Source organism: Zootoca vivipara, chromosome 7, assembly GCF_963506605.1.
Source record: "Zootoca vivipara chromosome 7, rZooViv1.1, whole genome shotgun sequence".
Classification (NCBI taxonomy): Eukaryota; Metazoa; Chordata; class Lepidosauria; order Squamata; family Lacertidae; genus Zootoca; species Zootoca vivipara.
The window spans coordinates 84,224,444-84,246,313 of NC_083282.1; the positions used below are offsets into that span (position 1 = coordinate 84,224,444).

Below are 21,870 nucleotides of genomic sequence, written 5' to 3' on the forward strand. Positions count from 1 at the left end.
TATAACTTCAGGCACAGTGCTTTTCAATGAACTTAGTCTACCGATCGGTTGCATGTGAGTAAGCAGTCAAGGGTGGGAGAAATCAGGTGTTTTATGAACATGTGAATGAGGCCAGATATCAACAGTAGAGGATTTTGGAAACAGCTCTTCCCAGCATGTTGTTCACTATGAAATAGCAGGGTAACTGTTTCCTTGACTTTGCACGTAAGTCACACCATGTATTCTACAGCTCTTGCTTTTATTTTTCACCAGATTACAGAGCACTGGACAGGCCCAAACTTAGAACTACTAATTAGATGTTTCTTATAATATACCCACTGTCTTTGCAGCTGTTCCCCCAAATGCTGTGGAAGTCTTCTCCAACCTGGTGCCCCTCCAGCGCTGGACTGCAGGCTAGGCATGTGTGAGAGAGGTTTTTTGTTTTTTTTTCAATATCATTTGAAATTTCAAAAAAGCATCAATGGTTACTTTAAAAAAAGACTTTATTGCATAATCTAAACATTATACAATAGAATCAATGATTAGAGCAGAACACTATTTTTCTCAGCCAAAGAGTTATATGCTGTTTTTGTTCCATTTGCTGAGTAAAGTGTTGTGTTTCCCTTCCCTTTCTAGACTCTATTATTTAAGTGACTTTGCAAACAACCTCATGGATGAGAGAATCCAGAGAAGTATAATGCTGACTATTTTCACATATATATTTAACTTCTAGCTAGCTGCCATTCTCTGCTTTGAACTTAATGAGAAGAGGTAATGATTTCGGGGACCAAAATAGACCAGGTATAATTATTTGCAAGCTCTGCTTCTGCATTTTCATAGGTATCTGGCCAGTTGCTGCAGGGGGCAAACAATTCTGAACTAAATGGACCTTGGCCTGATCCAGGAAGGCAGTCCTTATGTTCTCATTGTTAACGTTTGAACACAGCTAGATCTCTGAGCTCAGGGATATTACAACTCCATTAGTGAAATGATGTTGAGCTCTGATTCAAGCCTCATCGTGCTGCCATGCCAGAGAATAGGAAACTGTGAACTATATCATCAGTTATGACAGCTCGGTTTTTGCTGCAGATCCTCTGAGACGCTGCTTGTTCTCGTCATTCTTCGTTCAGCCCCGCATTGTTTGGTTTTGGAGAGGATTATTCATTACTGCCTGAAGAACATTTAGTTGTAATTGCTTTTTAGCATGGGAGGTGTACAAATGTCATGAAAAATTACGTACCCTGAAATATATTCTGATTGTTCCCAGATCATGCCAGACACACTGCCGCTGCATGGAGGAAAGGCAGGTCTAAGTAGGACGGAGTTGCCCTGCAGAACTTGTTGCTCTGCAGATGCTGTTGGACTCCAACTTCCAACAGCCCTGGCCAGAATGGCCAATGTTCAGCTACGTATGATGGGAGTTGCTGGCCAGCAACTTCTGGAGGGCCACAGTTCCCCCACTACCTGCCTGCGGACTGTCTTGCCAGAGTGGTGCATACTCTAGTTATCTCCCGCTTGGACTACTGCAATGTGCTCTACGTGGGGCTGCCTTTGAAGGTGACCCGGAAACTACAACTAATCCAGAATGTGGCAGCTAGACTGGTGACTGGGGGTGGCTGCCGAGACCATATAACACCAGTCCTGAAAGACCTACATTGGCTCCTAGTACGTTTCTGAGCACACTTCAAAGTGTTGGTGCTGACCTTTAAAACCCTAAATGGCCTCGGTCCAGTATACCTGAAGGAGCGTCTCCATCCCATCGTTCAGCTCCGAGGGCCTTCTGGCGGTTCCCTTACTGCGAGAAGTGAGGTTACAGGGAACCAGGCAGAGGGCCTTCTCAGTAGTGGCACCTGCCCTGTGGAACACCTTCCCATCAGATGTCAAGGAAATAAACAAATAACTACCTGACTTTTAGAAGACATCTGAAGGCAGCCCTATTTAGGGAAGTTTTTAGTGTTTTATGTTTTATCGTGGTTTTAATATTTTTGTTGGGGGCTGCCCAGAGTGGCTGGGGAGGCCCGGCCAGATGGACGGGGTATAAATATATTATTATTATTATTATTATTATTATTATTATTATTATTATTATTATTACTACTACTACTACTACTACTAGTAGTACTGTAGCATTCCTGAGGTGGGTGCTTGACATGGGGGCCTGTCCACACTAGATCCCCCACTTGCCTGATTACTCTCCCTCCAGAAAGTGTTTGGCACACACAAAAAAGTGTGTGTACAGAGCCTTGGTGAGAGGTGTGGAGATCCCAGCCAACATATGTCCCTTCCTTTGAGTGGTTTTTGACAATAAGAGCTGTTTGACAGTGGAATGGTCTCCCTCAGGAGGTTGTAGATTCTCCTTCCTTGGAGGTCTTTTAAGCAGAGGTTGGATGGCCATGTGTCACGGGCTGGATCTAGACACATTGAATAAGCGTTTCAGTTTAAAGGGACTCCATGTCGCCATCTGCTGGCACAATATTATTTCACAAATCCAACACACATAAATGACTTTTTCTTTACCAGTTTAGATGAGTCCATGGATGCTTTAGTTGCATTGCAGGGGGTTGAACTCAATGACCCTTGGGGTCCCTTCTAACTCTGCAATTCTATGATTCTATCAATGTATGAATTAGAGTTGGGAATCCAAGGCTGCATCCTATATCATTAATCAATCAATTAATCTGTTTTATTTATACCCCACTTTTCCTCTAAGGAGCTCCAGGTGGCATGCATAGTTCCCCTCCCTCCCCATTTTATCCCCACCACAACCCTGTGAAGTGGGTAAGAGACAGTGACTGGCCCAAGGTCACAGAGTGGCTGAGTGGGAATTCAAACCCTGCACTTAAGTGGTAGAAATTCTCCAGTACATATTGCTATTCCCCCCATTTCTAGTCAATTGCCTGCTTCCAACAGGGCCCCATCAGATCCTTCCAAAACAATCCCACTAGGGGAATAGAGGCAGGGCAAGCTGCAAGTTGGAAGAGACCTTCAGCGCCCCCTGTCTGCTGGAGGGCGAAAGGCTCTCGGTTGTCCGTGGTTCCCCTTGTCACAGCAGCAGTGTTCCTTCTTGGATCACCAGAACAAAATGGTTTAAAGTGGAGCAAGACAGGTGTTGATGATGGCCTCTGCAAATGTGCTGGAGCAGCTGCATGACAATGCTTCATGTTTGACGCACCACACTGTATTCCCTCAGGCCCCATTTCAAAAGCACATGTCAAATATTCCTAGGCACCCAATGTGGCATTTACCTTTAAGGAAGCATTTGCAAAGTTTTTTTTTTTAAAGGATGAAAGGTCATCAGGCCACCTTGTATTGTTGAAAGATTTCTAGCCTCTCTTTCCTTTACAAGGCTGCCCCCCACCCCACATCCAAACGCCATTGTTACACTCCCCAACTTTGGGACGGGTTACCCCCCAACACTCTAATCTACATGATGTTCCACTGCAAGAACATTTGAATCAGTACCCTACTGGATGCTTCATTTAGCTCTAATGATAGATCAGTTCTCCATGGAAAGCATTAAGTGTGCATAATGATTATCTGCATGCAAGCGTCTATTCATATAAATGACATTTTCACCTGGTGTGGCTTCTTTTCATGCTAATGGCAGGAAATTCTGAACCTGGCAGATTTTCCTCTCTCTATGTTTCTTTAAAATATAAGGTAAAGGTAAAGGGATCCCTGACCATTAGGTCCAGTCGTGACCGACTCTGGGGTTGCGCGCTCATCTCGCATTATTGGCCGAGGGAGCCGGCGTATAGCTTCCAGGTCATGTGGCCAGCATGACAAAGCCGCTTCTGGCAAACCAGAGCAGCACATGGAAACGCCGTTTACCTTCCCGCTGTAGTGGTTCCTATTTATCTACTTGCATTTTGATGTGCTTTCGAACTGCTAGGTTGGCAGGAGCTGGGACCAAGCAACGGGAGCTCACCCCGTCACAGGGATTCGAACCGCCGACCTTCTGATCAGCAAGCCCTAGGCTCAGTGGTTTAACCACAGCGCCACCTGGGTCCCTTTCTTTATCAAATCTGGAGATGGGCAGTTATTGTGTCCTTCACTGTTTGGCTGATAGTCCTCTGAGTTTGTCTGTAGATGTGGAATATGTTTGAGGGGCCTTGGCCACAGAGGTCTACCTCCTTCTGTTTTGTTGTTATTGCTCTGAGGAGTCAATGGTTGACTTGATCATTGATTAGGCCTTGAATTTCCAAGGAATAAGAGCAACATTCCCACTGTCTTCTCGAAGACTAGACAGAGGAATGGGTATGAATGGGAAAAACTTGGTTTATCTGGGCTGGAAAAATATCTGCCCTTCATTTCACCCTTCCTAGTGATGGGGAAATTCCTACAGCAGAAAAATGAATACCGTGTTTCTCATATTATAAGACATGTCTTATATTTATTTTTTCCTCAAAAAAACACACTATGGCTTATTTTCAAGGGATGTCTTATTTTTTTCCTCCTCCTCCTGCCGCGGCCGGCATTGCTGCTGCGCCTCTCACTATGTCTTATTTTTGGGGTATGGCTTATATTCCTTGAATGCTTAAAAATCCTGCTATGGCTTATTTTATGGGTATGTCTTAAAATATGAGAAACAGGGTAGCCATATGAGGACCAAGCTCAGGGGGAGAATTAGACCTTTCTGAAGAAATATTGGGATTGATCAATGAAGCTGGAAGGCCACATGATGACACTGGAGATGGAATGCTTCTTCTTCTTAGCTGAAAGTACTGTAAAAATAAGTATTGGCCACACATGTGGCATAAGGCCTCCTGCTGGCAGGAATGAAAGAGACAACACAAAGCAGATGGGGTTCCTGGGAGATAAGTTTGTTTCCTTTCTGTAAGTGCATATGCCAAAATGATTTTGGCTACAGACCCTTCCTGGCTAGCAATCTGGCATGGACAGATTTGATGAATTGCCTCCTAAATCTTTTCCCACTACTTTGTGGCCTCCTTGCAAGAGGAACATAGGAAGATGCCCTCTATTGAGGGCTTATCCACACTTAACTCTCACCCGTGCTTTCCAGGGATGGTCCATGATTTAAAGCTCTGTGTTTGAGCACCCCACTTTTTTCAAACTTTTTGTTTTGTTCTGGAGCTTTCCCCATGAAAACCTGCTCTTTAAAGCTAAATCGGAGCAAATGTCAAACTGCAGGAAACCCAAATTGACATTTGCTCCAATTCAGCTTTAAAGAGTGGGTTTTCGGGGGGGGGGACTTGGAGGCAGGGGAGTAGAAATCTGCATTGAAGTACAGATCTCTGTCTGGAAAAAGCTGGGCAAACGGGGAGTGTGGATAAGCCCTGAGTCATACCATTGGTCCATCTTAGCTTAGCATTGATTTGCAGCAGTTCTCCAGCACTGCAGATGGGGGTTTCTACCTGGAGATGCCAGGGACAGAACATGGGACCACCTGCACGCAAAGCAGATGCTCTACCTCTGAGCTTCGACTCTTCTTCTGAGCACTTAGCATTGCAGGTCAATCATTGCCTTGTGGACCACCTCATTGTGCCACCACTCCTTCAGACTCCCACCTGAGCTCAAACCCCACTCCTCCTTTGGCCTTAACCCCTTAGTGCTTATCCCTGCCTGAAATGAAACCCAAGTACAGTACATGCAAGTTATGCTATTGTTTATTTATATGCCACTTTTCAGCCAAAAGAGGCCCCTCAAGGCAGCTCATGCAGAATAACATGCAAATGCAAAATTCAAATACAGCACAACTTATAAGAATTTGAGACAATGAAATCTTAACATTTGTAACTGTTTCTGCCAAACAGAGGCCAGTCCCCACAAAAAAAGTCGCAGAGAGCAAAAGTAAATACTTAGGGAGCAGCTCCCAGGCAAGAAGAGAAGGGCAAGGCAGGTAGAAAGGCTTATTCCTTGATGGTTCCTGCAGTCTCTTTGCTGTTGTAATGCCACCAAGGGCAACATTCATCCCTTGATAGCCTTTGACTTCCTCCCCATAATCTCTCTCTGTTGTCTCCCCAGTCCCACAAAAAAAATGACAACACTTCCCAACTTTAGATTGCATGTTCCTCAGGGCAAGGCAGGGCCGGCCCACCCATGGGGCAAGGTGAGGCGACCACCTTGGGTGGCAGTCTCCACAGGAGCAGCAGTTCCGGCCTTCAAGGAATGCATTGACCACAGCTACCACTGTGGTAGCAAGAACTGCTGTGTGTTCCTTGGAGTCAAATTCTGCTGCCTCCTTAGCATCCACTCTCCACAATGCCCCCTCTTGGAGAATAGGAGGCACAGTTGGTCTCCCCCCCCCCCTTGTTCCTGATGTAGATCTTTATTCCTGCCTTGTTCCTGATGTAGGTATTCACTCACCCCTTCTTCCTTGTTAGGGGTTGTGTGTGCCATTTTGTGGTTCACCTCAGGTACCCAAATGTTGTGGGCTGGTCCTGGGGGGAAATGACTTATAAATAGACTATCCCTCACAAAGATCACAGAAGTAAAAGTGCTGAAATGGTGAGAGATGACACAGTAAGGAGGATACTTCAGAGGGTCCCTGGATTCCCCACATGGAGGTGCAAATGAATCACCGAATCTGTTTTCCCTTGAGCAGCCTCTGCCGACTCTGCTGGAGAAAGAAAGCCAAGAGAGAGAGAATGGTTCTGGTAGGCAAGGCAACAGATTGATTGCTCTTTAAACAATAAATAACAAGCACTAATTAAGGCCTTATCTTGCCTGAACTCCTGCAGCCATGGATAAGAATGCTAGCAAGCATTGGAAACCAGGTTGTCCATACCCCCAGCATCCCATGTCACCGTTCTTGTTAAATCTATAGAAGTGGCAGGAGATGGGAAAAACTCAGTGAGATGGGGCAGCGTGTGAGTGATGCACAGTGATAGAGGATGGCAGAGGAAGGGAGGAAGGGAACTTAAGGCCAGAAAAAGAAAAAGAAAAAGAGAGAGAGAGACAGAGAGAGAGACTGGGAGGTGATTAGAATGCAGATAGGCGTGAGGGGAGTGAAATCACGTTAGGGTGGAGAAATCAAAATGTAAATAATGCCTTGCCTGGGACAGCAATGGTTTGGAGAGTTAAGGAGGCCAGGGAAGAAACAGAAAGAAGGAGACTAGAAGACTCCAAGGTTAACAGGAATTTGTGAGTTCTCATTCTGCTTTAAATGTACAGTGGTACCTCGACTTACGAATGACTCGACAACTGAATTTCTCGACTTACGAATGGGGCAAATGGCCGCATGCTTACGAATTTCTTGACATCTGAACAGAAACCATGGTGGGTTTAGATAGGGTTTTTCCGACTTACGAATGTTTAGATGGAGTTGCTTCGACTTACGAATTTTTCCGTTTCCAATGCATTCCTATGGGAAATCGCGTTCCAATGGCGCTTTTCGACTTTTTGACCTACGAAAAATTTGACCTACGAAGGTGCCTTCGGAACAGATAAAATTCATAAGTCGAGGCACCACTGTATGTTCTTGGGCTGAACGGCTCTTGAAATTGAGGGCTCCTTCAAATAGACTGTAAATTAGGGGACATGCCCATGATTCCCTTGCAACTTATCATTTTCACAACAGCCTTTTTGCCAGAGTCCTCTTTCCCTTCTCTGTCCAGAGTCTGGCACAAGCCATCTTGGGTTCCTGATGTCCTTCTCAGCCTTTCGGGTTCCACACACCCGTGTCAGATGGATGTGTGCATGCACTGGGGTGGGGTGGGGTGGGTGCACATGCACGACAAGGCACGGGGTGCAATGGGGGAAGGATTCCGCCTTGGTACCCCAGCCCTTGCCGCCAACACAACCCCACTCTGGTTCCTCTGACACCAGGAGAATAGTGTCAGGCCATGTGCTCGGGGGGCCCTGCTGGGGGTGCCTCCTTCGCACCCCCTCAAAAATCTGCACCCGGGGCCATGGCCCCACTGGCCCCACCTTGCTCAAGGTCCCTTTGAACTCTACCATTCTATGATCATACATGAACATGTTCTAAAATTATAAGGCAAAAAACAATTGGTCGAAACAGGCGTTGTCAAATGTATTTGAAGTGAGCCTACCCACAGGCTGTATCTACATAAGTAACTTGTTTTCAGTTTTATACCACTAACACTGGAATGGCTTTACCCAAAGAATCCTGTGGGACTGTTAATTCCTTGGAACAGGACTCTCTTTTCTCCTCTTCTTATGTTCCGTAAAGCTGTGTCTGTTAATGATGGTTGAATGAATGAATGAGAAAGATACTGGAATGAAATAATAGGCAACATAAGATCTGTTTTGAAATATCCAGTTTTGAAAGCCTCCTATTTTTCACCCTCCCCTTTCCTTTTCTTAATCTTATTAAGACAACGTTTTCCATATTATCACAATATTTATATACGGTTCAACATTCTCTGAATTTTGCAGTGCTGTTCTCCAACCAAATAAATGAGTGCAAAAATATGTATATCAGGAGAAACTGTGCATATAAGTGATACTGGTGAAAATAACCTACAAAACTGCTTTATATTAGAAGAAATTGCTTGCAAAATTCAGAAGTTCACACTGAAATGCTAATGAAATTTTGTGAGGATGTTAAAAAAATAATAATCACATATTGGCATGGAAATGTGGAAGACTGAATTTAAGATTGGGGAAGTGAAATTGTTGGAATTGTCCACCCTTATCTCCAAAGAAAGGATGTATTCACAATCCATCCTTAGCAATACCAAGGAAATAAATGGATGTTCTTCAAGCTCAAAGGCAAATCCTTAACAGGGAACCCATGAAGATCTGGAAGAAAATAGCCCTTCCTCTATTATTATTTGGAGAGCAGAGCCACCTGCCTTGATGAGAGCAGCCAAGCTGTGTCACCACAAATCTTGCAGGGACAAGAAAAGATTTAAGAGTTTAGGGCTTCCCAAGTGTGACTCAGTCAAAACAAATTCACATGGCTGGCTCACCTGACTGCACACAGTTTTGTCCTCTGGTCTAAGGGCAAGTGGATCAGAAGGAAGGGGGGGGAAGCAGGACCAAAGAGTCCCATGGGATTCATTGGGGCAGCCCAGTCAGATGGGCGACATATAAATAATAAAATTATGATCATTATTATGAATATGGTTGACACTGGCTACAACCCACTCAGTCAACTGTCCTGGCATGATGCTTTGCAGCAGCTTGCAAAAACCCACCTTCAATCTTAGATCGATGAATTGTAGGGTCAGCAACCTGCTGAGGTGCCACCAGAAGCCAGCCAGCTCATCAAGTCTCCACTTAAATGCTTGAGAAAATCTCAGGACAGCCAGCACTTATGCTCGTAGCGGAGGGAGGGGAAGCGTCGGGAGAATATGTGTCGATCCCTAGAACAGTGCCGAAGCATGAAGGTGGCATTGCTTGCCTTGAGACAGCTGACATTCTGGGGTGGTTTAACCCGATGCTTAGATTCCAGCTGAACTGAGATCTCTGCTTTAGATTCAGTGGTTATTGGATACCTCATCGTTGTGGTGAGTGTGAATATCTGGCTTTTTACTGTATATCTACAGTCATACCTTCGGGTTACAGCTGCTTCAGGTTGCGCCTTTTCGGGTTGCGCTCCTCGCAGAACCCGGAAGTACCGGAACGGGTTACTTCCGGGTTTCAGTGTGCGCACATGCACAGAAGCACTAAATCGTGCTTTGCGCATGCGCAGAAGCCTTAAATCGCAACCTGCGTGTGCGCAGACGCAGGTTGCGAATGCTGCAGGTTGCGAACTTGCCTCCCGCACGGATCATGTTCGCAACCCAAGCGTCCACTGTATACTGGTGACAGAATACAACTTTGGGGATAAAAATCTTTTTATCCCAGCTTTCCTCCCATGACCTCAAGGTGATGTCCATAGTTCTGCTCCTCCCCATGTTATCCTCACAAGAACTCTGAGGTAGGTTAGGGTGACAGTGAGTGTCTGACTCCAAGGTCACCTAGTGAGCTTCATGGCTGAAAGGGGGAGTCGAACCCTGTTCTCCAAGGCCCTAGTCCAACACTCTAACCACTGTACCACACTGCCTTTCACAGCTGAAATGCAAAGGAAAGGCAAGGGAGAATTGTGCTGCTGCTCCCCACTCAATAAGTTGATAAGAGCCCTTCCCTTTGGGAAAAGGAAGATTCACTTCACAGGCCTTGGGGTAGGGTAGCCACTTAGGCATTGTAATATCAAAAGAGACATAAATTTGCATAGAATTTGCATATGGTAATTTATATTTTTAGGCGCACATTTAAAAATAATTAGTATAATGTAAACAGAAACACAATAAATCTCACTACAGTGGGTAATACTGCTACCAGCTGATGTTGATGCCTGCTTTTCCAGGTGTCAATTTTGGGTGGGTAACTTCAAGGCCCTGCTCTCCTTTGGGTTTCTACCTTTAAACTGGACAGACTTCAACCAGAATGTCCTTCAAACAAAGGACTATCCCCTTGGGGGGGGGCAGATGACCACACTATCTTGGGGCATCCTCAGATTATTTGAAAAAAGGATCACCTGTTTGCTTCATGGGAGCTAGCGTGGTGTAGTGGTTAAGAGCGGTGGACTCGTAATCTGGGGAACCGGGTTCGCGTCTCCGCTCCTCCACATGCAGCTGCTGGGGGACCTTGGGCTAGTCACACGTCTCTGAAGTCTCTCAGCCTCACTCACCTCACAGAGTGTTTGTTGTGGGGGAAGAAGGGAACGGAGATAGTTAGCTGCTTTGAGACTCCTTAAGGGGAGTGAAAGGCGGAATATCAAGTCCAAACTCCTCCTCCTCCTCCTCCTCCTCCTCCTCCTCCTCCTCCTCCTCCTCCTCCTCCTCCTCCTCCTCCTCTTCTCAGTCAGCACTAACATCCACTACGCAGATTTTGCTTAGTCTGAAAAGGCTAAAAGCAGCATGGAAAAGAGTCATGCACCGTTTTCAATCTACCCATTGCCTGAGGCTGAGTGTAGTAAACAACTATCTCATGCACAGATTTTGACCTGGGAATTAAGATAGTTTAGGGATCCCTGCCCCCCCCCCCCGCGCAGCCCAAAGTGCCACATAGCAGAGCTTACTTGGCAAGCCTCCATCCTTTCAGGAATGAGATGTTACTCCAGAGCAGGGCTTTTGAACCAGTGGCTGTCCAGATTTTTCTTGGACTCCCAACTCCCTTTAGCCAGCATGGTCTATGATCAGGGATGGTGAGAATTCAGCAAGATCTGGCAGGCCAGTACAGAAGCCTCTGCCACAATCTCACATTGTCAAATGGAAGGTGCGCTTGCAAGGGAAGAACTTGGCAAAATATTGTGATGACAACGTAATATTGTGCGTGTCTTCTCAAATGTAAGTCCAATTGAGTTCAATGAGTTCATACTCCTAGGCAATTATGTGTATGCTTCAATACCCATTTACAACGGTGCTTTCTCCTAATAAACATATTGGTTTGTATTCATAATCTTCTGACTTCTCCTAAAAGTCAAAACATTCACATCCACTTATGTAAAGATTTTATCCTGCATTTTCCCCATCACCAAATTTTTATTGTACTTAAGAACAGAAAATATTTTTAGATCACTTCCACTAATGAGACGATGAATTCAAACTGTCTCTTATTTAGCAATTCATCTTTGTCTTATCAACCATTTCCCCCCCACCCGCAAAAAAATTAGAGGCATAATTGCTTCTGTGCAAGAGCTGCTTACTGCACAGGCACCTACCAAACTTTAAAACCACAATAATTCCAATTTTCTTGAAAGTCTGCCCCGCCCCTCCATTAAGCTCTAAAAGCATTATTTACTTTCCTTGCATTTCCACCTCCCCACCCTTATAAAATGAAATTGATCATATACGGCTGTTTGTTTTAAATGCGGCATTCACAACGCAAATTATTATGAAGTTATTATTCCAGAAACAAATGGCTTGGAAATGTGTTCCATATCATTCATTTAAATTTTATGGGTTGTTGAAATAAATATGCAAATTGCCTTATAATTCCCCGGCTTGTGACATCGTGGGTGACGGATGCTAGCTATGCACTTGAGAATTAATGTGTGTACACCCACATATATATCCTAGCAATGCTACCCACAACCATTATTTATGGAGCTCTGCTACTCTCTTTCAAGATACTGGCTGGAAGATGCCTGGCACTGAGCTGTCTTTTTTACTTACTGCCCCAGCATTGCTTCCTTGCTATTAATGAAATTGATAGTCATATGAGGATCTATTATTAAGTGTGAAAATGAGCTTTGTCTAGAAACAAATGTGGCAAAGGGAGAGGATCTTGGCAGGACTAGTCAATAGCGGCTTCTTGGAGCTGTTGACACTGGCTGAGGTTTGGTATCCAGTCATATTCTTGTTCCATGTATAGATCTTTGAAGGTCTTTAAGCAGAGGCTTGACAGCCATCTGTCAGGAATGCTTTGATGGTGTTTCCTGCTTGGCAGGGGGTGGGACTGGATGGCCCTTGTGGTCCCTTCCAACTCTATGATTCTATGATCCATAAAGTCTGAGGCCCTATCTGCACTATAAAGCAGTATGATAAACAGCTGTGGCTCCACACACACACACACCCCGAATTATGAAGACTGTTGTTATGTATTCAGTGGTCTGTGTTTGCCTGAGTTTGAGTCTGGACAAAGGATTCTGAGCTCCTGTGTTCTGATTCGATACATGATATCCAACAATTCAGGATTTGGGCCTCTGTCATTGGCCCTTAAACTCTGAGTTATGATTCGCAGCTTGGAAGTTTAGACAGCCAATCACGTTGAGAGTGGGGGTGGCCCAGACCTTCAGAAATGTATATAAGGTGTTGCTTTGCCCCTGTTGTCCAGTTCTGCTAGTTCAACAAAGGTTCTTGCTGTTATCACTGTGTCTTGCCTCGTGGGAACCCACCTACCCGCCAAATGTAGTTTGTTATTGTTATTGGTGCAGAAAGTTGTTCGGAGACCCTCATTTCCCTTCACAGAGTGGCAATTCCCAGAGTTCCTTAGAAAGAAGAACTGAATGTTGTTGTTGTTTAGTCGTCTCTGGGCCAAGTGGGAGGAAGCGGCCAGAAGCGGCTGAGAGCAGGAAGGAAGCAGCGCTGGCAGCGGCACAGAGACAGCATCCGCTGACCAGGCCAGCAACATGGGCTCTGTGCCCCTTTTCATCCCTTCTGCCATTCACACTGGGGGGGGGATCAGAAGGTGACCTCGCCTAGGGCACCAAAAACGGTAGCACCAGCCCTGGGGAGACAATAAACAGCCTTGTCATACTCCTTTCCCAATTTTGAACCAATCAGTTGTTCCATATCCTGCGTTATTAGGAAACCCCTATTCCTCTCACAGAGCTGCAATTCCTAGAGTGCCTTGGGAAGAACTGCATGTTAGACTACTCTAAGAATTGTAGCTTTGTGAGGGGAATAGCAGATACTCTTGGTACTTCCCCCAAAAGGCTAATCATACCTGATGGTCCAATAGCCACGCCTGACGAAGAAGCCAACATTTTCTGTGAGGTTCAGGTAGGGTTTCACTTGAAATTTCACTTGAGGTAGAATTTTGGCAGCAACTCTGCATGTTATCTTGTTGCCTGTCTCGCTGCAACTTAGAGATCAATCCATTGCAGAAAATAATGCCCCCTGGTCCGACTTGATCAAGGCCAGATTAAAACCTTTAGAGCCCCTTTTAAATTTTGGTGCCCCTACATATATCTTATTCAAACTATAAACAATAATAAACCGTAAAATAAAATCATATTTTTCAAAATGAAGCAAAACCTACAGCAAGATAGAAACGAATGTTGTTGGATTTTTTTGGTATACTTCCACTTTGTTTATATTTGGTGGAAAAATCTCTTACTTTTTCTAATTGCAAAGTCTTTGATCAAATCCTTAAAACTAGTCTTACATAACACTTCTGCTTCTATACTTCGTAGAGACAAGACATCCAGCCTGCCTTGGTGCATAGTTGTTCTGTTGAGTTTTTAAAATATACTTCAACTGAGAAAATGAATGCTCAGCTTGAGCAATTTGTGACCATTAATGTTAAAAATCCGGCAATGTGCCCCCCCTTACCTTGATGCCCTAAGAGCATTCTTATTTTGCATAATGGTTAATCCAGCCCTGTTCTTGATATCAAACCTCGATGCACTTCAGCCTGTTCAATATTTCTCTCATTTTCTTTAACCATCAATTTTGTTTCCCCTCCCTTCTCAGAGGAAATGGATCCATGCCCTGCAGTGCGTTCCGAATATCTGGTCTCAGGGATTAGAACTCCTCCCGTCCGAAGGAACAGCAAGCTAGCCACGTTGGGCAGGATCTTCAAGCCATGGAAATGGAGGAAAAAGAAAAACGAGAAGCTAAAACAGACGTCAGCAGGTAAGTGGGGGGAATATATTTATTTTTACTTTGGCCAGGAACATGTATTATGGTAAAAAAAAAAAAGGGGCAGGATTTTCTTGTCGTGAGAGAAGATCACATTTGTAAAGCATAAGCTGGGCCGTGCATAGTCTTTGATTTGCACAAGTGCCGAGAAAGCAGAGAAATGTTCCATAGATCGCAAAACCTGGCTTTTTTGAGAGTATCAGTTTTTATTATTTTAAAAGCAAGTTTCAGCCCTCTGCCCATGATAGCAGGGATAGGCTTGATATTCTGTAGCTAGTCCCTGAAGAAAGCACAGGAGTTTGGCTGTTCGGGGTGATTTCAGGTGGTCGGGAAGGGTTTAACATGACCCCTAGGGACGCGGGTGGCGCTGTGGTCTACACCACTGAGCCTCTTGGGCTTGCTGATCGGAAGGTTGGCAGTTCAAATCCCCGCGACATGCAAGTGCAAGTAGATAAATAAGTACTACTGTGGCAGGAAGGTAAATGGTGTTTCCGTGCGCTCTGGCATGTGTCACGGTCCTCTGTGTGGTTTAGTCATGTTGGCCACATGACCCGGAAAACTGTGACCCGGCCTGAAAGCGAGATGAGCGCCGCAAGCCCATAGTCGCCTTTGACTGGACTTAACTGTCCAGGGGTCCTTTACCTTTTACCTTAACATGCCCCCTGTAGTTCTGAGTCCATCCTACAGACTAGGAGAAACTGAATAAATTCAGCAAAAGGATTGATAATGCAAATATTTACTTGCTGCAGAATCCAGACTTCGGTCCTACAGATTTTTAATTTTTCTTTCTTCAAAGTTTATTGCAGGGCCATCAAGGCCCTGGTTATAAGAGTTTAAGGCTGAATGCATGCACTGTTTGGCAGGAAAAATCTCACCTCATGGTGGCTTTTTCCAGTCACCCCCCTCTGGTTAAGGCATGGGGGTATGGGGGGGGGGCAGAACAGGGGAATCCATACTTATACACATTCTGTAGTGGAACCCCAGTGTAAGTGGCTCCCACAAGGGAGCCGCAGAAAGGATGTGGTTGGTCAAGGGCACCATGGATTCAAAGAAGTTGAAAACCACTGTTTTTATGGGTATTGATTTCCCCCCTCAAAGTCGGGGGGCCCTTGCCCAGGAATGCAAATAAAGGCCTTCAGAGGTACCATGAAAAAACAAACAAAAAATAGCTTTAAATATATACCAGGTATAAGTTATCTTTCTGGCTTAGATTTCCGTTCTTTTCGAAATGCTGTATCTCTCACTAGCCCTTTGATTAAAAGAAGGGGCAGATAAATAAATAAGAAGCGAGTAACCTTGTGGTCAGAAATAGCATTTTACTGCAAAAAGTGTTTGTGGGGAGTGAGGACGAAGAGAGTCACGATGCTCAGTAAGGCTTAAAGGCCAAAGATTATGGATTCAGTTTCAAAACAAGAAAAAAACACCACGAATTAAAACTTCTGTATTTTAGGATTATTTAAAAGTGGTTTTGAATACGTCATATTGCACAGGAGAACTCATAGCTAATTTAGTAGCTAGACCTAATTATTGGTTTATAATGATGGTGACTCATTGCAGAAACAGTGAGATGGCCAGAAATATTGACAGCCCTGAGGAATGCAACCACATATGGTCTAAAATAGGGAGGTGGGGGTTTTGCCCCCTCCCTCAATATCCCTGCTGCTTGTTATCCCTTTTCAACAGAGTTGAAAATGGGTCTTAATAAGCGTTGCTAGGCCTTGCCTAGCTGAAAGGAAACAAAGGTTAGGAATTCTTACAAGCAGTTACTGGAGTAGTCAAGCTGTTATTATGCGGCTCCACAGCAAGCTATGAGCCAAAGTGAGCTTTTCCTGCTTGCATTTAGCTCCTCGTTGAACTTCTCTCAGCAAGACTTGTGGTTCCATCCAGCTGTGTGTCTTTTCCTTGTTCTTTCCATTAGGAAATGCAGAGGCCACACTGTCAGGATGGGGAAAGGCTAGTGGGATCCACTCTGGTTAATATTGTAGAATTCTTTCCCCAAAAACCATCCTGGAAGGGTTGGGCTTTCCCCTTTTGGTCAACAGGGGGCGGGGGGAGGCGATGCTAGGGGAATTATTTATGTCCTGGCATTGCAAAACTCACTTTAGCACAGTACAGTCTTACCTTGGATCTCAAATGCCTTGGCTCCCGAACAAATCAGCTCCCGAACGTTTTTTTGGAACCCGAATGTCCGACGCGGGTTATGTGGCTTCCGATTGGCTGCAGGAGCTTCCTGCAGCCAATCAGAAGCTGCACTTTTGGTTTCCGAACATTTTGGAAGTCGAACGGACTTCTGGAACGGATACCGTTCGACTATTTTTCTTGAAAAAAGAGGTGCAGAGCTCACCATGAATGCCCACTTGAGAGGTGCCAGAACTGAGTCCGGCGAGTTCTGGCTGAAAAAAAAAAAAAGCCTGGCTTTAGCATAAGCATTACCTTGCTTGATAAGATCAGAATTCCATCTGGCCTGCCAGTCTGTCTCAACTGTCCAGAATCATAGACATCTAGGGAAGCTAAATGTTGGAAGGTTCAGCTCAGACCAAAAAAGTATTTCTTCAAAGTGTACATACAGTAGCTTAACTACAGAATTCATTCCCACAGGGAGAAATGATACCCGCCAGTTTGGATGGCTCCAATGGAGGGTTGGACAGATTCATAGAAGGGTGGGGCTTGTTACTAACCATGGTGCCTCAACTGTTGGAGACAGAATACTTCTGAATACCAGTTGTTGGGAACCAACTACAGGAGGAGAGAATGTTCTTGCACTCGGTTCCTGCTTGCAGGTTTTCCATAGGCATCTTGTTGTCCTCTGTGAGAAAAGGATGTTGGACTAGATGGGCTGCTGGCCTGATCCAGCAAAGCTTTTCTTATGTTGCAGAAATCTGCTTATGGAGCAAAATGAGGTTATTTGTCCCCAATTTGTCTCCAACATCAGACATTCAGCTCTGAGCAACACCCTGTTGCCTCCAACAGAGTATGGTCTGCTGGACATCATCTACAGTGGGAAACTATGATGCAAATGCCATTTTGGACTTCCTACAATTCTCTGACGTAGCATCATTCCATAGTATCACAGGATCCAAGCCTTTGTTGCTATGTCTTTTGCTCCAGGGTTGTGGGAAGAGTTGGACTAGGGAACTTGCCCAAGTCTTTGAGTCATGATTCAAAGCATGTGAGGTGCTGGGAGGAGAGATGGGGGCTTCCTGTGATGGCAGAAGCCACATTACACTGTGTGTCTGTGTGATCCTACAAACTAGTGTGGTGTAGTCAACAGAGTGCTGGATCTGGAAGACTTTGGGTTCCAATCCCCACTCCACCATGAGGTCATTGGTTGACTTCACGATTATCCCCCATGTCCATTTGCCCTAAAGAACTTGGAAGAAGGGTGGGATACAAAAGTTAAGAACGAGTAAGGCAGTCTGATCAATGGGAGGTGGGGAGGGTGAGAAAGAGAGACACTGCGTTTAACCTCTCACTTGCTGTGCCATCCTTCAAGCTTGACATCCTTCACCCATCCATGCAGGCTTCTTGTGTTCTTCATTTCCACGCTCTGTCTGCTCTGATGTTCCATGTTGACATCATGCTCACCCCACCCCCACCCCTTTTTGCAGTGTTAGAGAAGAAGACAACCACAAGGCAAGGTCGGGACGAACTTATTAAGAAAGGCCTGCTGGAAATTATGGAACAAGGCAAGTGAAAACAATATTTGTATTTTTATTCCCCCCCCCCCACTCCTTGCTGTAGGAAACTGGAAGAGATTTCACTGTTTTAAACAAACAAACAAACAAATCAATCAATCATTTTAGATAGGTACTTTAGCACTCAGGGGAAACAATGAAGGGGGTCTAGACTAATCCCCCTTGTGTTTTTCTTCTGTCTATAGTGAAGGCATATGTATAGCTTGGAAGACATTTTGGCATGTAAACATTATATCAAAATAACACCGCCACCACCACCGCATTTTGTTCCTGTAAAACCCACATGCAACACACATACATACTGAGAAACCATCCTCCAATTTCTGCGAAGTTTTCTGAAGTCCCTCCAGATGTTATATTTTTAAAAACACCCGCAGCCCACTTTTCCTCCCAGGAGCACAAAGTGATGTGCATGGCCCTTCCCCTACCCATTGTATCCTCACAACACCCCTGTGACGTACGTTAGGCTGAGAGGAAGCGACTTACCCAAGGTCACTCACTGAACCTCATGGCTGGGTGAAGATTCGAAGCCTGATTTCCCAAGTCTTAGAACATCACTCTAACCACCACACCACCCTGATTCTAACTCCCATCAGCTGTAGCTAACATGGCCAATGGCCTTAGACAATAGAAGCTGTTGTCCAGCGACATCTAGAGGGCCACAGGTTTCCCACCCGTGCCTTACTCTAATGGTTAACCCATTTCTGGTTCAATATTTAAAACAAACAGAGGCGAGGAAACTCAGGGCCGTGCATCATTTTTTAGCCAATAATTTCTGCACCTCCGCTCTGTCCTTGGCATGGCTTGCGTGGACGCACCATTGACTCCATCACACATTTGCCTTCTCCTTTACTCCACTTTCTTCTTCTCTTCCAAACATCTCTGGAGAAGAGAAGAGCAAGAACTGGGGTGTTGTTTTTTTGTTTCATTCTCGTCTTTGCTACGGTCCTATGTTGCCAAAGAAAGCTTCGAGTGAGCAAATTTACAACACAACACCGTTTGTCTAGGCAGGAGAGTTTGAATAATGGGTCGCCAAGAGCAATCAATGTTCTTCCTTCCCAACACGATGGATGCCTTGAGTCTCGGGGGGTGTACTTTAGAGTTTTAGTAACACATGCCGTTTATTAACCTCTGTTTAAAATTCACCCACAATGTCTTTTTAGAGGACTGTCCATAAGCCTGTTCCTAGGTATGCAGCAGTTACATCCAAATCTTTCACAAGTAAGCACTGTTTTAATGCAAGGGTTTGCGGTTGTCAGATCTGCATTGTTACGCTCAGCAAAGTGCATTAAACCTTGGAAGGCACTGGAGTTTCTGTTGTACCGGAGGAATGCCACAGTTACTAAAAGTGGAATCATAGAATTGTAGAGCTGGAAGGGACCTTGAGGGTCATCTAGTCCAACCCCCTGCAAAGCAGGAACCTCAACTAAATCACACGTGGCAGATGGCATGCCGTTCCACTTGCTCTTCTGCTTCTGCTTGGCTGCTGTGGTTTTACTTGGGTGGGGGTGCAGAGGTCAGTGGCACACTAGGATTAAAGAGTGCTGCCTTGCTCTCCACAAGCCCAGTGTAAAATACATTACATTATTTTATTGCACCAAAACCACAAACTCCTACCACCTGAGAACATGTGTAGTATATGACAACTTCCAGTTGTGTTTGCAGGAATTTCTGAGATGATCTGTGCAAAGTGTTTCAAGCACTTTAAAGTATGACATAAATGCAGATATGATTATAGCTTTAAAATGCAAAATTGGAGGTAATTGCACTGAAGAATGAACAATAATTATCAAATCTGTAGGTTTCCTTAACAGTTTTGTTGTGGAGTTGCGATCAACTCCTGCAAATTTATCCAGTGAAGAGCTGAGAATATAAAAAGCTTCAGATATCATTACATAAATATTACAGTCTCCTCAGCTTTGAAGCTGTTTAAATACATTTAAAAGTATATACAAACATAGTTGATGAAAGGACATTGTGCTGAAGAATTAATCAAAATGTTTGCGCCCAAATTGGATCCCCTTGGGGATGTTTCTGATCCTGCCTTTCCTCCTGGCTTCATGCACAAAAGCAACCAGATAATATCTAGAAATGCAGTAAAAAGTCAAGCTTCAGAGAGATTTTGGATGACATTTTTTTTTTTAGCTCTTAACTGAGTAATGCCCACAACTAGAAGCAGTGGGAGGACAATGCAGGGATGGAACTTAACGGATGGGAGCCCAGAAGACCACAGACACTCCTAACCCTTATATGAGCATGCAAACAGGATGCTGTATAGTATATTGAAGAACTGAATTATCAGAGGTGAAAATACGGATCCTATTTTTTATTTTTTATTTTTTAAAAAAGAGGGTGTGAGGTTGGAAGGAGGGAAGGTAAGAGTGGGAAGAGGGAATGAAGAATGGGTTGTTCTATTGTAATAATGCAAAAACCCTAATAAATTATAGGGGAGAGAGAGAGAGAGAGAGAGAGAGAGAGAGAGAGAGAGAGAGAGAGAGAGAGAGAGAGAGAGATGCATGCATCTAATCCAATGTGAAGCACTTGAAGTCCAACTGCAGAGAGTTGAGCATGTCTTAGGAAATGCTGTGTATCGGGGCAGTGTTGGCGGAAACAGGTGGAAGCAACTGGCTTCAGGCAGCACTATGATGTTGGGCGTATAGAGGAAGGGAAGAATTATCATCTCCATGGTATAGCACACCTTTTAAATGTAGGTTGGATGGAAGGTAGAGAAACTCTGGTATCAAAATGTATTGGGCTGGCCCTGAAAGGGAGAGCACTATACTTCGAGTTTCAGGAGCTAAACTAGAACACAGTCCCATCAACCGGAGATCCTTTGCTAGGCTCAGGGGGATCTCCATAATCCAACTAGCCCTTCTCGAGCATCTCCTCCCTGTCCACCATAATGAATCCCCACTCCTCTTGGTCCACCACTTTTTCTCTCAGTGGATGCTTTGTCTGAAGAATAAGCTACAGTGGTACCTCTACTTGTGAATAACTCTACTTACGAATGTTTCTACTTACGAATGGAGCTCCATCCACCATCTTGGATGTGGTTTAGATAGGATTTTTTCTACTTACGAATTTTTAGATAGGGTTGCTTCTACTTATGAATTTTTTCTCCCAATGCATTCCTATGGGATTCGACTTACAATTTTTTTCGACTTACAAATGTGCGTCCAGAACGCATTAAATTTGTAAGTAGAGGTACCACTGTACTTGCAAGCTCCACCTCTGTCATTTTTGCTTGTTCTTTCTGTGTGGCTCCCGTGTCTTCTCCTTCACCTCTCCTTAAATTTCCCCATCTTGCCATGTCCAAGGACCTGTTTCCCCTTTGCTTACTTGACCTGTTGTTCAGGAGTGGCTAGCGCTTTTTTTTTTGGCTTAAAGGCCGCATTCTTTGTTTGAATAATCCATAATGGGCATGGTCCAAACAGTTGAGGCCACTCCACACTAACTCTCTCATGGAGGGGCATCCCTGGCTGCTAGCCACAATATCAGTTGATGCGAACTGCATCAACTGTGATTCAGCTTCTGCTTGTGGGTTTCCTATAGACATCTGGGTTGGCCACTGTGAGAAAAAGGATGTTGGACTGGATGGGCCACTGGCCTGATCCTGCAGGGTTCTTTTTATATTCCCCATCTCTCTCACAGCACACACTCATGCACATGCGTACAGGCCACAGATACACCTCTCCCTCCCCATCTCCCTCTTTCTCTCTCTTAGACACACCCAGGAGTGGCTGTTGCCCCTGACTTCCCAGGAGTGATATCCCTGTTACTTACCAGAAGGGGGAGACAATGGAAGGATGGGCTCCGCTGATGTGCCAGCATGGCCCCCACCTCTCTCCTCGTAAGCCAGGAGGGTGCGCATCTTTACTCACTTCTCCTGTGTGCATCTGACACCACACATAGCTGTCTGA

General features: G+C 44.8%; 1 protein-coding gene across 1 annotated transcript in view; it reads left to right on the forward strand.

The window, feature by feature from the left end:
- PHACTR3 (phosphatase and actin regulator 3) overlaps window positions 1-21,870 on the forward strand; it is a 195,093-nt gene that overhangs the window by 72,301 nt on the left and 100,922 nt on the right. Inside the window, exons 3-4 of the mRNA XM_035123018.2 lie at window positions 14,090-14,249; window positions 17,864-17,941. Of these exons, the coding sequence (XP_034978909.1) occupies window positions 14,090-14,249; window positions 17,864-17,941 (238 nt within the window). The remainder of the gene's footprint in view (window positions 1-14,089; window positions 14,250-17,863; window positions 17,942-21,870) is intronic.